At 36.0% G+C, this 14,527-nt stretch overlaps 1 protein-coding gene across 1 annotated transcript; it reads right to left on the bottom strand.

Moving 5' to 3' along the window:
* Positions 1–492: 492 nt before the first annotated feature.
* On the bottom strand, positions 493–13,687 carry CUNH9orf85 (chromosome unknown C9orf85 homolog). Its single transcript, XM_026064054.1, has 4 exons — positions 13,496–13,687; positions 5,800–5,906; positions 2,053–2,166; positions 493–1,341 (listed from the first exon to the last, which is right to left on the bottom strand). Exons 1-4 carry the CDS (start codon positions 13,616–13,618, stop codon positions 1,164–1,166), a joined length of 522 nt encoding a protein of 173 aa, XP_025919839.1. The 5' UTR covers positions 13,619–13,687; the 3' UTR covers positions 493–1,163.
* Positions 13,688–14,527: the final 840 nt, after the last annotated feature.

The raw sequence follows: 14,527 nt of genomic DNA, 5'->3' as shown, positions 1-14,527 counted from the left end.
TTCTATCTCCACCAGAAGAAACTAAAATTTCAGTATTTCCCTCATTTGAAAGAAATACAAAATCACACAGTCCAAGTCTCTTACAATTCATCTGAAGAAGCCAGTCTGGGAATCAAGTCTTTGCTGTGCCTGCTACTGAAAACCAGGCACAACACCAGTGAGCATGTGTGGCTGTTATGTTATCATCTGTTCACAGGTTAAGTCCAAATAAAATATTTTAGTTAAATCATTTAATTACCAGGAAGTATTTCTTCAGCTTTATTTATTGAAGTAGTAGAGTCTTAATCTACATTGATATAACCTCTAGAAAGATTTGAAAATCAGGGAGAAGTAACTATACATCCTGCACTATAATGCATCTATCCGTATCTAAAATAGCAACAAAAATAAATGCAGTTCAATATGAGCATCTCTACATGATACACAAGTATTTTCATATCAGGAAAAACTAAATTAGATCTGCATTCAAAGGAAAAGAACATGTGAAAACAATTATGAGAAATTAAAAAAAGTTTTTTTATTTTTTTTTCATTTTCAAGACATTGCTAGTAATAACAATCACAAATTTTAAATCCATATTTATATATGGTAAATAAGCATTAAGTGCCCATGAACTGTACTGGTGATGGCATTCAGGCCCTCTCTGCACACAAAAGAAACAAGAGGTATAAGGGTAACGGACACTTGACTTCTCAACTCTGGAAGCTCATTGACAAGAGTAAGAGTCTCAAGTTTTTACTTCAGAAAACTGCCATAGTTGGTTTAGCTTTTCCTTTTTATGACAGGGCCCTTTATATATACTACAGATTTTCCACACAACTTTCCAAGTGGCTATACAACAGTCACATAATACTGAATTTAGAACAATTCCACAAAGAGGCTTTATTCCAGAGAAACAGGAAGTTGTCACAGGTATGCAAAAAACATCTGTGCTTAAAGATTCAAGGTCTGAATCTTTCCACAAGAATTTCTGCTTTAATATAGGAATATGTACTTATTAATGCCCCTCCCCCCCAAAAACTAACAAGCATCAATAGACAAAGTGCCAACTTTTATATGTAAGAATTGTAGATGTCAAACCAGGCTTTCTGAACAGAAATTCAAGGCAAACATCAGTTCACTACATTTTATTTTATTCAGTCTCTTGAGTAGAAACTCAACTTTTAGCCTTCTGTCCTTTCAAAATTTATGCTTTTAAATCTTTCTTCAAGCACATCAGAATCTTCATCATTGTCTGTACTACTGAAGTTTGCTTCAAAATCCAGTTCATCCTCCAATCCACTTCTCTCTTGGACATTTTCAGTAGTCTTACTCTCAGTTCTGTCTTGTCCTTTATCAATTCTACAGAAAGCAAAATAAAGGTATCACCAGGCTACTTTTGGAATTATTTTTTCTTTTAAACAAGAAAGGAATGAAAAGTAGAACATGTTACTTGGTACAGGAGTGACAACTTAAAGTTACTTTCATGTTAAATAGAAAAGACAGTACGGAAAAAAAGTCTCTGAAGAAAAAAAAATCCAATGAATAGGTTGACCAACTAAACAACTGCTGGCCAGCTGACAGGTACTAGTAAATAAATTCAGGATGCTCAATAAAGATAGAACTCTAGTAAAAGGGTAATAAAAACAAAATCCCACTAAATACATTGTAGCTACTGGGCTCAGCATCAGCCCTTGTTTAGTTTACTTCTGTTCACTAGTAACTGAATCATAAAATGACAGACTAAACGCAAACAGTAAATTAGCTTATGTATATTTTATCCATTTTAAAGTGCTTTGTTCCTAAGGAGGAGATGCAATTTACCCTTTGATATTACAATAAAGTGTCTTATCCAAGCAAGAATTATTTAGCCTAGCCACACTAACATTAATAAGCATTTCACCCTGGCTTCAGCAGAGGAAACCGAAGCTAATGACTCTTAATGATTCCTGTCACAATTATTCAGAACATGGGCATGAAGTACAGCAGCTCCTAGGCAGTTCCAAACATGCTTTATTAAATGAGGAAGACAGAAGTACAGTACTGAAGGTGTGTAATCTAAGAGCTACTTACGGAATTACAATTTCTTCTTCCTTTCCACATTTTGCACAGATTCCTAGTTTACAAGCACAGGGTCGGCAAATAATATAGTAAGGATCTTTTACAGCTTTCTGGAGGCATTTGACACTGTAAAGAGAAAGAAAACAGCATGAAAACACTATTTGTGGGCACTTATTAAGCATTGTATGCTCAAAGACAATACAAACGAACTACTGTATTCTTCTGAAGAGGCATGGTTACAACCAGTTACATATGAAACAATTGTTTTAGATGCTTGCTAAAGCACGAAGAATGTTGTCTGTTTTCTCTCTCCTTTAACTTTTTCAGAAATAATTTTTAAAACTAGAACTGAAAAAGAAAAAATGTAAGAATTTTTATATTTGAAGTGGCAAAACACTAATCTTTCCATTCATTTCAACAGGCTGTTTGGCTTTGGAAGCTGCATAACTTTTTCCTCTGGCTTAACAATAAAAGAAAATCAGAATACAGTATAAAAAAGTACAAACACTTTACAAATAAAAGCTTTCAATCCAAACAATACAATGTCTTCTTCTTGAACTTCTCAGAATATAAACAAAACCAGTGCTGGAGTTTGCTTTCTAGGAATATAAGTCTGCAAGGAACAGTGTTCTGCTCCGAAAAAAAAAACCCAATCTAATTAACCAGACATTTTTGGTTGTGCTTTTTGAGACATGATAAAACCCTATATATTAAATCATTTCTAAATTGCTATGGCTTAATATTCACCTGATATCTTTAAAGCTTTGCATTTTTGGAGAGCAGAATTCAGAACAATATATCCCATGTAATGTGGCTGGCCTAAAAGATACCTTTCCATCATTCTTCAGGCACTCCAGGTCAATCAGAAAAGATTTAGCATACAGCTCTCAACAGTGAAATTGCAGACTTGGCTAAAACAGGCTGAAGAAAAGTGTCAAGTGTTTTTTGTATGCCTTATAAGAAGAAACACATGAACCAGCATTTTCTGAAACAGAATTTTGACTTGGTTTCTCAGTTCCATTCCTRAGCACTATCTTCTTCTCCCTACTATCTTCATCTAGGCTCTGCAGAGTTTTTATATTAAGATGCACATATCCAACTCCTTAAGAAACTGTGGATTCATATGAACTGAGGGGGTGACCTGCTGGAGAGCAGCACTGCAGAAACTCCCAGACTCTGGGAGGCCTGGTGGACAACAACAACAACAGTGAGCCAGCAAGAAGGCCAACAGTATCCCGGGGAGCATTAAGCAGAGCATTGCCAGCAGGTCAAGGGAGGTGCTCCTGCCCCTCTACTCAGCCCTGGTGAAGGCACATCTGGAGTGCTGGGTCCAGTTCTGAGCTCCCCAGTACAAGGGAGGCATAGAACTACTGGAGTGAGTCCAGCAAAGGGCTATTAAGATGAGGAAGGGACTGAAGCATCTCTCGTATGAGGAGAGGTTGCAAGTTCAGCCTGGAGAAGAGAAGACTGTGGGGTGATCTGATCAATGCATTCAAATATCTGATGGGAGGTTGTAAAGAAGACAGGGCCAGACTCTTTTCAGTGGTGCGCAGCAACAGGATGAGAGGCAACAGGCACAAACTGAAATGCAAGAAGGTCCATTTGAACACAAAGAAAAACTTCTTTACTGTGACAGTAACAGAGCACTCAAACAGGATCCCAGAGAGGTTGTGGAGTCTCCTTCCTGGAGACATTCAAAAACCATCTGGATAGGGTCCTGGGCTCTAGGTGACCCTGCTTGAGCAGGGGGGTTGGACTAGACAATTTCCAGAGGTCCCTTCCAGCCTCAACCATTCTGTGATTCTGTAATTGCTGTAGGATACATTTGACAAAAGCAAACTCCAATTTGCCTAACGTTTCTGGTCTTTCCTCTCCCCCAGTAAAAAACTACAGTGAGAGCTCACTGAAAATACCTGTTTAGTATTTTCCCCCCCCATTCAGTTGCAAAGACCCCCTGTTGCCAAACAGTGGCATTATCAAAGCAAAGCAGATAGATTTTTTTCTTTTAATAGTTTAATTTGTAATGTTCAAATACGTGAAATAAAAGTGAACTAGATCTTGGGATAATTCATGCTTGCTGTACTAAAAGTCATGATTTTGACAATGTTAAGAAAAAAGAAAGGTCAAGTGCACAGAAGTCCTTCATTCTCACTCTCCGATTTGAAAAATTCAGTCTCTCATCAGATGGCAGTTACATTCTTAAATACAATACAGACATAATCTAGAAGCTTCACCCATTGAAATTCTTCACAGTCTTGTTCTTCCCTTCAGTCACTATACTGCTATAGACAGGGCTAGAGACCACTGCCTGTAGATCTAGAATGGCATGGAGTCTAATTTACCTGTTCATAAATATGACAGAAAATATAATATATTTTGATATAGGCAGTGTTTTCCCACAATGTCACTTTCTCTGTTCCTTATGCTTCCATGATTTACTTCTTTTTTGCCTGCCTTTTTTTTCTTTGAGGTGGGTGGAGATGAGACAAAAGAACCAAATCCACCACAAAATTATTTATTAGAGTTCATTATTTCTGTACAGGATACACAGTCATTTGAGAAAGAGTCAAAAAAAAAAAATTCTCAACTTTACGAATTTTGTGTACAACCCAAAATATTTACTCTGGGAACCAGTGAGACTCCTGTTTAATCAGGACTAAAAATTTTTTACACAAAAGGATAAAATAATTTATTTAAAAATATATATATTTATTAGATATTGTTTTATATTAAAAAGTAAAACTTCTCACAACCATGGGAGATAATATGAATGGACATTCCTTTCCTTTTAACCTACCAAAAAGCAAAATAAAATGCACAGTCATTCAGGGAGCTGCACATGTTACATTTAGAACCTCTTCATAACTATTCTATAATTTTGTATTTCAGAAGTACAGAAGTACAACACGCATATGCAAAGAGAATTAGAGTAACAAAGCTGGCTATATCATACATCACAGCCCAGCTCTTTGAGTTTAGCTTCATTGTTAGGCCTGTGCCTACAGCCACAGAGGTAAGGATCTCTACAGCCGAGCATGTACAAGAAAGGTGAGAATATCCACTTAGGAAAATTAACCTATCATATGCCTATAAATTATTTCAAGGTGTTTATTGTTATGTACACATCCCAAACCACCTAATACAGCTCTGTATACAAACAGTGCTAAACACTAAATATTTAGGATTATAGTTTCATGTAAGAAAAGAAAGAACATGCTAGGATATACTGAAACACATGTATTGCAAATATTTTGTAGGAATAAAGGTTCTTGTAATGCTGAGAACAGTGTTGCTGATGAGTTTTGATAGGGCACACAATTAAGATGTCTTTCCTCGCCTCGTTTCTCTGCCAAATAGTCTTTATCAACTATGAAAATCAGATGTGTGGTTTCCTCTTATATTGACTTGCCATAAAGTCTTAGAAAATTTGGTTATATCTGGTTAAGGTTTCTCTTTTTGTTAAGGAAAATGCACTGACATGCTTTCAGGTCCACAGTGAGCGTTAAGAATGTTCAAGCATTTTAACAGAAAGCAGAGGGAATCAATTGCTTTTCTACTGTGTTTTCTTTTCAAAACTTTAAGATGGAAAGATTAATGAAGTAGAAAATTAACATTGCCTTTATATTATCATTTCAGACTACAAATTTGAAGAATGTCGTATAATAACAACTACYACTTTGAAGTTTCCCAAACCAGAATATTCTCCAAAAAGTTCAGAAATTATATTGCCAGTGATTAACACAAAGTATCTTAACTCACCATTTTTTGGGTTTTGATAGCAGTTTATACTTGCTGAATTTTACCCGCCACTCCAAGATACCTTTACAATGCTGACATACTCCATCATGAAGCTTGGCATTTATTTTCTGAAAAGAAAAAAGAAAAAGCGAATGAAAATGTTTTTGTGATTCATATAGTATTTGGAAAGATGTTGATTGGTATTAAAGTAAGTATTTCATATACATTTGCTAGTAGTAAATTTATTCAGCAGGAAGAGAAGCAAGGTAGTCTTCTTGAACTATCAATAATAAATAACAAAAGGTGGGTTTTTTTAATTACAATTATGAGGTCACTTCCATCTCTAGAGATTTTACAAAACAGATATCTTTAAGTAGAAATGGGTTCTGAAATATACCGTTTTTATTCAAAGACAACGTCTCACAAGACTTAACATTTAACTTGTTATTGCTCAAACTGTTGTTACACTACACAAAGCGGGTTGCCTCAGGATTTTTTCTCCTCATTTTTTCTCATCAGGCCTCCCAGAGTCTGGGAGTTTCTGCAGCGCTGCTCTCCAGCGGGTCACACCCCCCCCCCCCACCAGTTCATATGAATCCACAGTTTCTTAAGGAGCTGGATATGTGCATCTTAATATAAAACAGAAGTGACACTTCATTTGCCGTCAAACCATTCAACATCTTTATCATCATAACCTTTCCTTAATACAAAGTAATATATGTTTGCTCTCAAGTGTCTAAGACAAAATCCACAAAACAATCATTTAAACTACAGTATAGCTTCAAGACAAGGCAAAATTTACTGTAGGATCTTCTGCAACGTTTTGTGTTTAGTCTCCTTGAGAATATAAAAGGTCAATAGGCCACCACTATTTGCACAAGAAAAGTTACTCGGAGAACAGGAAACCATACAGTTGCCTTAAAGAACATGCAACATATACCAATTCAATCTACTTTTTTTCTTCTTTCTCCAAAAGTGCCAACAGCAATTTTAACAGTAACTTTTAACAGTAACTGTTCCCCAAAAATTTCTATTATGTCTATTTTAATATAGTCTAAAAAACAGCTATTGTATGAAAATTACATGATTGTCACAGTCTAAATGAACATCTAATGCTTAGAACACCTAGGAGTTCTTTGGGACAGATTCTGCATTAAGCTTAAGGTGTGGATTATTCTTTTACAGATATGTCAAAAAGTTTATATGTGCATACAGTAGCTTCTGAAGTAATTGCCTAATTTTATGACCCAGATCTTCTTACTACTCCACAAAATGCTACTTCAGTACAATAAAGAAAAGAACAAGCCTATTTTTAAAAATAAAGTCTGTATTCTATTCCCAAAATAGTATGTGGCAGAGAAAATGCTGCTTAGAAGCGAGACCATACTATAGGACCTGGTTTCATTGTTTCTATCTTTACTAAACTTCAACCATGCAGTATGAACTTTCCCATGCTTCATTTACCTGAAACTGTAGTGCTTTTTACAAGTCAGGTACAAGTCAGTTATCTTTCTTTCACTGACAGAGTTAGTGTGTTAAAAAAAAAAAACAACAAACTACAGGTTTTGCAAAATGCTTAAAGAGGGGGGGTAGCCATGGTTCTGATGTCGGGAATGTATTATGAATGAAATTTTCCAGAAAACACAAACATGTAGCTAACCTAGAAACTTTTTGAGGGAAGAAAATCATTGGTAAGTTCTCACACATATTTGTTAAAAGGCTGGCAGTTCAAACTTCTGTCAGCACTGACTGTGCTTCATTCTTTCAAAATTCACACAATTTGAAGATAAGCCTTCTTTTCAGTGCTTAAATAGCACAAAGTAAGACTCCAAGTAGTATAGCCTGAATAAACATCTAATAACCTGCAAATTAGCCTGAACTTCCCCAGTTCTCCCTCTTGCTCTACTGATTTGCATTAATTAGTACTGCAGGAGGGGAGCAAAACATAAACGCTGTAATTTGTATTCCCAGAAGCACTTTACTGTAACTAGCTATTTTTAGTATTGTTAAGGAGAAGCCCAATAAACTTCAAAAGACTGCAACAGTTTGATCTGAACACAGCTGGCTGCTGATAAGTGATGTCTTTAAAAAGGGAGTTAAGCCTCCTTGCTGATAACTAACTAGTTTCCAATAATACATGGTGGCATCACAACTGGAGACGGAAGCCGTGTTACTAAGTGAAGACACAGATAGGCTCAATGCGCCACATACTTGAAATGCAAGAAGCCATGCACAGAAGGGCTGCATACGGCACAAGCAATACAGAAGAATGAATTTCCTTCAAACGGGAGGTAAGAGTAAATCCTATTTTAAAGTTTGTTGAACTGGTAGCTAACTAAAAATTCTTCTTAAAAAAAACTGTACTAAACATTAGTTATGAAACAAGAAAACAAGAATAACCCGTATCAGTAGACCTTTATGATGCTTTTTTTCCCCAATGCTTATCATGTGGCTGCTGAACACAAACAGTGATGAATATTTTTATCACAGACAATTAAAACAAAGGCCATCCCAAATTCCTAAGAGGCCTTTGCATATCACTCATAGTATAGGTCTTCTCTTTGCATGGCAATACCAACATTCACTTTACTGGAAGAGCAAGAGGCTACTATGTGGCATAAAGGCTAAGTTATTGGGACTTCTCCACCTTTGCTTTTACATTGTGCGTATGTTTAACGGCAAAGCCCTGGGTTCTCATCTGATGTCCTCATCCCAGAGATCAGTGTTCCCTCTATATTCTTTAGGACATCGTTTCACCATTAAAAAAAAGGCTTTAAGATGAATAACACACAAGAAGCTATAAAAGAAAGTAAAATAAAGTTAATGTAATTCAATTTCAAAAACAGTCCCACTAGCCACTTAAAGAAAAAGTCAGTCAATCTCGATCAAAGCTGGTCTATGTATTCAGATTATTTAGACATAGTCCATTTTAGTTTTTTTAGATACACTGCCCATTTTCTTGGTATGAGCAGTGACACTTCAAATATTCAGTGAAAAACTAAAGAGTAAGAATACTGACCAAAAAACTAACAGCTATCAGCTTATACACTAAAATTATGAAGAGAAATGAATCCAGTGTTATCAAGTCGAACTTTTACTATCACCTTGAGTCCCTAAGAGACATTATCATATTTTGAAGTGCTAGATACCACTTTTAAATCAAGCTGGTGGCTTGACTGAGCCACTAGCTTCAGAGAGACAGTGCAATGAAAGTGAAGATTCCCTATGGGAACTGCAGAAAAATGCAATTTAAGTAGAGGACAATGCCATAAGAATGAAGCTGGCTTGTACTCAGATGTATTATTGAGTAATAGTGAAAGTGGTGACTAAATTTAGAAAGATTAGAGAGCTAAGGGCCAGCTTTATCCCATGCACAAAGATGGGAGAGCTTGTTAAGCATTAGAGCAATACTGTCACAGGAAGTATGCAATGATGCTCCTGCCAAGTTCTTGGTTCTCCACCAAAGTCCTGTATACAACTCTTGTGCACAGCATTTGTAAAGATTCAGAGGGGAATTTAATCAGTAGAATTGTTAGACTGAGAATAAAGATAAGATGGAAAAACAAAACTCAGAATTCAGTTATGATGATTCCTAAGATCAGTAACAAAAAGAAGAGCAGTTTCTAACCTCCCCTACCCATAGATCTTGAAATGACATCTGTTTTTGTATTAGAACTCACTACAGCCATATTGTGCTAACAGTCCTCCTTCATAGTTAAGACACGTAGCAGACAAAAAGAAGAGAGGCCTTTATTAAGGTTTAAAACAAATATAAACACTGTTCTCAAAAATCTAGACTCAGAGAATCACAGGGTGAAATAAAGAGTGCACAGCAGTAAAAGCAAACTCTTCTAAGCATTAAATAGAATGACTGAGTATACAACACTAGTAATTAAAGTTATTTTAGTTATTCTTCAGGAAGAAAGTGTTTTGTTAGAAGGCAGTCTCAAGCAGATTTAATAAAATATCATGTTAAATCACAAACATATTCATAATAGAAACCCATCATTCTTAAAAGAAAGGATGCTGTAAATATTATGGTACTACTAATAAAAGAACAGGACACCAAATTAGACTGTATCTATTATAAAAATCACATTTATGTATGACTAAGATCCTCATCCAGGCATACAGATTCCTGGACTTATCTCAACATGATCAACTGTAGAACAACGAGTCCTACTTAAAAATGTTAAAAAAGTACATAAAATATCTGCTCAGAAGATAACAATTGAAAAAAAACACTACAGCTTTTAAGTTCTAATTTCCTCCTTCTAACAGGCACATGTACAGCAAAGTCTCTTCCTCCCCGTCAGCAATTCCTTTATTTTTTATATGGTGTTGGCACTTTAAATATGGAGTGGTGTAGTTAATTATTGGCTCAACACAACAGAATATGAGAGAGACTATGATTTTTACCATCCTTTGCTGGTTGTTGATTTAGAAAGTCAATAGAGAACAATGGACTGATGTAAAATGAGCAAGCAGGAAGCATTTGCCAAGTTTAACCTTAAGCTGTATGTCTTCTAAGTTTATTTTGCTCAGAAAAACATACGATTGTTAAATGTTACTATTACTGAACCAAGTTGATCTGTAATTTCCCGCAATTTTTACAGTAAATTCAACATTTTCTTTTGACAAAAAGTATCAAATCACTTTCAAAAGTAAAGCATGCTTGAAAAAGCAAAGTCATCCATAATTAAAGATTTGAATCAACCGTTTTTTCACAATTTTAGAATTCATAAAAGCACATATGAGAATGAGTTCTCCTAACAAGCAGGAAAAGAAACTTTCCTGCTTTCTCAGTTTCCACTCAGAACGATGAAGTTATTCATTAAAGCAAAGAAATCCCCCTGCTACTCGCTTTTCCTGCTAATATTCACTTCTTATTTTATATATTTTATAAACTTTCATATATTCCTTTTTTTTTTTCCTTTCACTCATTCAAGAGGTTGCTTTCCTTTTAACAGTTAAAAAAAAGAAAGTTAAAATAAACACAGACCTGAACAAAGGTTGTCAACTTTGTTTTTCTATTAAAACTTTTTTACCTAGGTAATTAGCTCTCATACACGAAGATGTGGTAAGACTCATGGTCTGAAATGGATTTCTTGGCATAAGAATTACCTTAACAGATTAGAATCTCTGTTTATCACAGTAGCAGCTTTATGGTTTTCACTCTTGTTTCCCTGTTGTATCCAACAGTTCTTCTTTCCTCTCTCCCACTGCCGTACTTTCTCCAAAGACAAGAACAACTCATCCAATGCTTACACTATTTCTATATATCCTCCACAGAAACGGCAATATACAATACAGACAAATATACATAGTTTTGAAGTACACAATCACAAAATATTCCATGTGCGCATTATATACACACTGCCAGGTCAACTACACTAAGAAAACAGCATCTTCTTTGTGTCCAAGTAACCCAATATTAAGTCATTTAACAACCTGCCAACAGCAGTTCAGAATGTATTAAAATAAACACACACACCTACACCTACTAACTCAGCACACAAAATAAATCCTAGCTTAAGCTACCATTAAAGCAATCAAAATCAAGACGTAATGATGGGGTTTCAAAGAAGCTTCACTGTCTGTTTGGAAGTTTCTAATTATTTGTGCACATATGTGTATTTCAATTCACTGTATTAAAAGCAGAACTCTAGCACTGAGGACCCATCAGTGGTCTGTTCTGCTGCAAATACTTGTGATGCCAATGCCATCCATAAACTTCCTTAGCAGAAGCACATGTAATATTGCTTCAGTCAACACGGCTCAGTGCAGAATTTCTGAATAACCATGCCTCTCAGAAAAACAAAACTCCACTCATGAACACCAGAGTTTGATTACCAAGCAGATAAAGCAGAACAGTACAACACAGCAGATGCCAAACACTATAATACAAGATGGCAGCTTTTGGGGGGTTCTAAAAACATTTCAGTCTGAAATAAAGTCCTCTAAAGAACTTCACTTGCTCATATATTGTGCCAGTATTACTTTAAATTCCATTTTCTACACAGATTATTTAACAATTTAACACAAGTTTTAAAGTCTTCCTGACAATTACATATGGATAACTATAAAGTTATTTCAGGCACTTTTGTGTTTTATTGCTATGGACCTTTACATACGCGAAACCGAAATCTTTCTCTAAGCCCAATTCCAAATGCTCACCTTGGTGATCAAGACATTTAGCTTTGTACAATCCAGTCAAGAACTTCATAACAACTCCATTCTCCCAGAGAAACCATGGATCTCAAAACATACAAAAGTAACCAGCAAGAGAATGTAGTGCACACTTGGAAGGACTGACAGTCAACTCCTATTCTCTTCCCCCCAACCAACTGAACACAGATACTCACTGCAGAGTTACATTAGAGGCGAAAATAGATGCTGTGTTCTCTCCTATTCTCCATACAGAAAAGGCTATAATTCACCTTAAAACTAGAATAACAAGGATGGCTAGAGAACAGACTTTAGCCTACTGACCTCCCCTACTATGCAGCAAGAATGCAAACTAACCAATAGTCACAACACTGTAATCTGACAATTCCAGCTGGCTACTGGTTTATCTATGTCTTCCCTTCTAAGCTTTAAGTCACGCTCACTGACTCAGCATTTAAGTCCAGCATTCACCTGTTCCACTCCTACTGGCTTCCCACAGTGCTCACCAGTGTCTCCACTAAAACAAATTATTCATCCATACAACCAGCTGAAGAAGTAGCTGACACCAATATTATGGTAAAGCTGAGGTTCAGAGCTAATAACCTCTGAAATTTAGGGAAACATAGATTATCTGGGGCATATATCTGGAATGTATTTAATGAGAGGAAAGAAATGGAGAAACAGATTAGTCATTTGAGTGTAAATATGAATCACTTTGTGGTTTACCATCTTATTACAATGGAGTTCTAAAAGTTCTTGTTGAATGCTACTTGCTTTCATCTCTAGAACAACCTTCATTTCCAGTTCCCATGTTGACTTACATAATATACTTTATATAAAATTTATATTTATATAACACAGTGTATATTCCTCATTTCAATGCCACAAACAAATGTTCTGAGATATACTATGTAAAGCAAGCATCCATAAACAAATTCACAGATTTGATTACTAAGAACACACAGGGTGTCTTACACAGTCTGGCTCTTCCTACTTCAATTCATCCTAGCACGCAAGCTTTCCCAGCACTGTTGTAGGCAGTTACCCAAGCACTGTATAGATGCAGTGTACTTTGCTGCGAGGGTGTTTCACCTCAACTTGCCTAACCCAGAATAAAGCTGTAGTAAAGATGCATCATTACAGGAAAGACAGATGGATCTGTCAGCATGACCTGCAAGTAATCACATCTATGCTCCTTAAGATTACAAAAAGGATGGCAAGGTCACTGTCAGAGAGAGCACAAACCCCTTAAAATAAATACATAAATAAAAAACTGGATAATGACTGCCAGCAGGTAAAAGTCAAAAAACTATTAGATCAATTTCCTCTGCAGATATTCTTCCACAGAGAGAAGCAGCAATAGCACTGCAAATAACTACCTGAACACCACCCACAGAATAACCTGAAGCTAGTGTAGTTTATTCAACACTGCTAATGGAGTGCATAAATGCAGCATAACATGAATCTTAAACTAGTAAGTGTTCTGCAGCCTTTCAAGATAGTTTTGAGATGTACAGTGTTTAACAGTAGTCAGAAACAGGTCACAAACCTTAAATGAGTTTTTTTTTTTAAGCAATGATTTGTCGATCAATGCTCTTTCAGTAGCTGTAAGCATTCTTTTGACCATGGAGAGGTAGGAGAGAAATGTGTCCACTCCTTCATCAGTTCTCATGATCAAACTGATAGTGTTTTTTCCTTCTCCTCATCATGGCCTGAAAGTCCATTGTACATCTGATCATTCAGGTCTACACGTATATCAAGGAGAACAAGAAAGAGATGCAAAGCTCAATGTTATCAATTCTGTATCTAAACTACAATGTTAAACGTCACTTAATATTTGTTAATCCAACTTCTTTTCAAACTTTCTAAATAACAGGATCAGGCCTAGTTATCATTACAGGCAGGCCCCTGTACATCCCTTAGCACTAGATGCCAAAAAATTGAATTTGTATGTGAATGTGTGCCAAATGAAAATACATCCTTCCCCCCTTCTTCCCTTCTACCCCATGTTATTTTATTCTGTATTAGGAAGCAGCTTCTTCAAAACCCTGTGTTCAGCCATCTCCAAGAACTGCAAGGACAGAGGGGAAGAAATCATTTGCTTGAAACAGAAAGGAGAAAGCTGCAGTCCCATATCACAGTTAATGCCCACAGTGAGTCTTGGCTACTTTTTTGTTATTGTTGTTGTTAAGTACATGGTACTGCGTAGCCAGTTTTATATAATGTTAAATATTAAAAAAGAAAAAAAAACCATTCTTTGTGGTTAATAAGGAGTACTTGAGTTACAAAACTGATGTCAGAGCTCCATTTTTCTTAAAAGACTTTTTCGACAGACTGACTATCTAGGATATTTTTTGTGTGTGTGCAGGGCAGATGGGAAAATTTGTTCCTATCAGAGATCATGTAGTGACACACAATTAATAATATCAGCACTGCTTGGAGCCCTATGAAAGCAGCCTGTTCAACCTGTGAAACCAGTCCTACAACCATTTAAAAAAACCTTCCCTCCTTGGTGCCACTGCTTTGATTTATTACTTTCTTCCACTCCCCCAGTTATTTCTTTTTGACAGCTCAGTCAGGT

Source organism: Apteryx rowi, unplaced genomic scaffold, assembly GCF_003343035.1.
Source record: "Apteryx rowi isolate R43461 unplaced genomic scaffold, aptRow1 scaffold_207, whole genome shotgun sequence".
NCBI classification, from domain to species: Eukaryota; Metazoa; Chordata; class Aves; order Apterygiformes; family Apterygidae; genus Apteryx; species Apteryx rowi.
This window is presented reverse-complemented; position numbering and strand designations above follow the sequence as displayed.

Bases quoted from the DNA above. Each gene is read 5' to 3' on its own strand.
- CUNH9orf85 (XM_026064054.1), bottom strand. From the start codon at position 13,618: ATGAGAACTGATGAAGGAGTGGACACATTTCTCTCCTACCTCTCCATG. The intron at 5,907-13,495 runs GTTTGTGACCTG...TTTTCTTTTCAG, and splicing joins AAAAAAAAAACTCATTTAAG to AAAATAAATGCCAAGCTTCA. The intron at 1,342-2,052 runs GTAAGTAGCTCT...TGCTTTCTGTAG, and splicing joins GAAGAAGAAATTGTAATTCC to AATTGATAAAGGACAAGACA.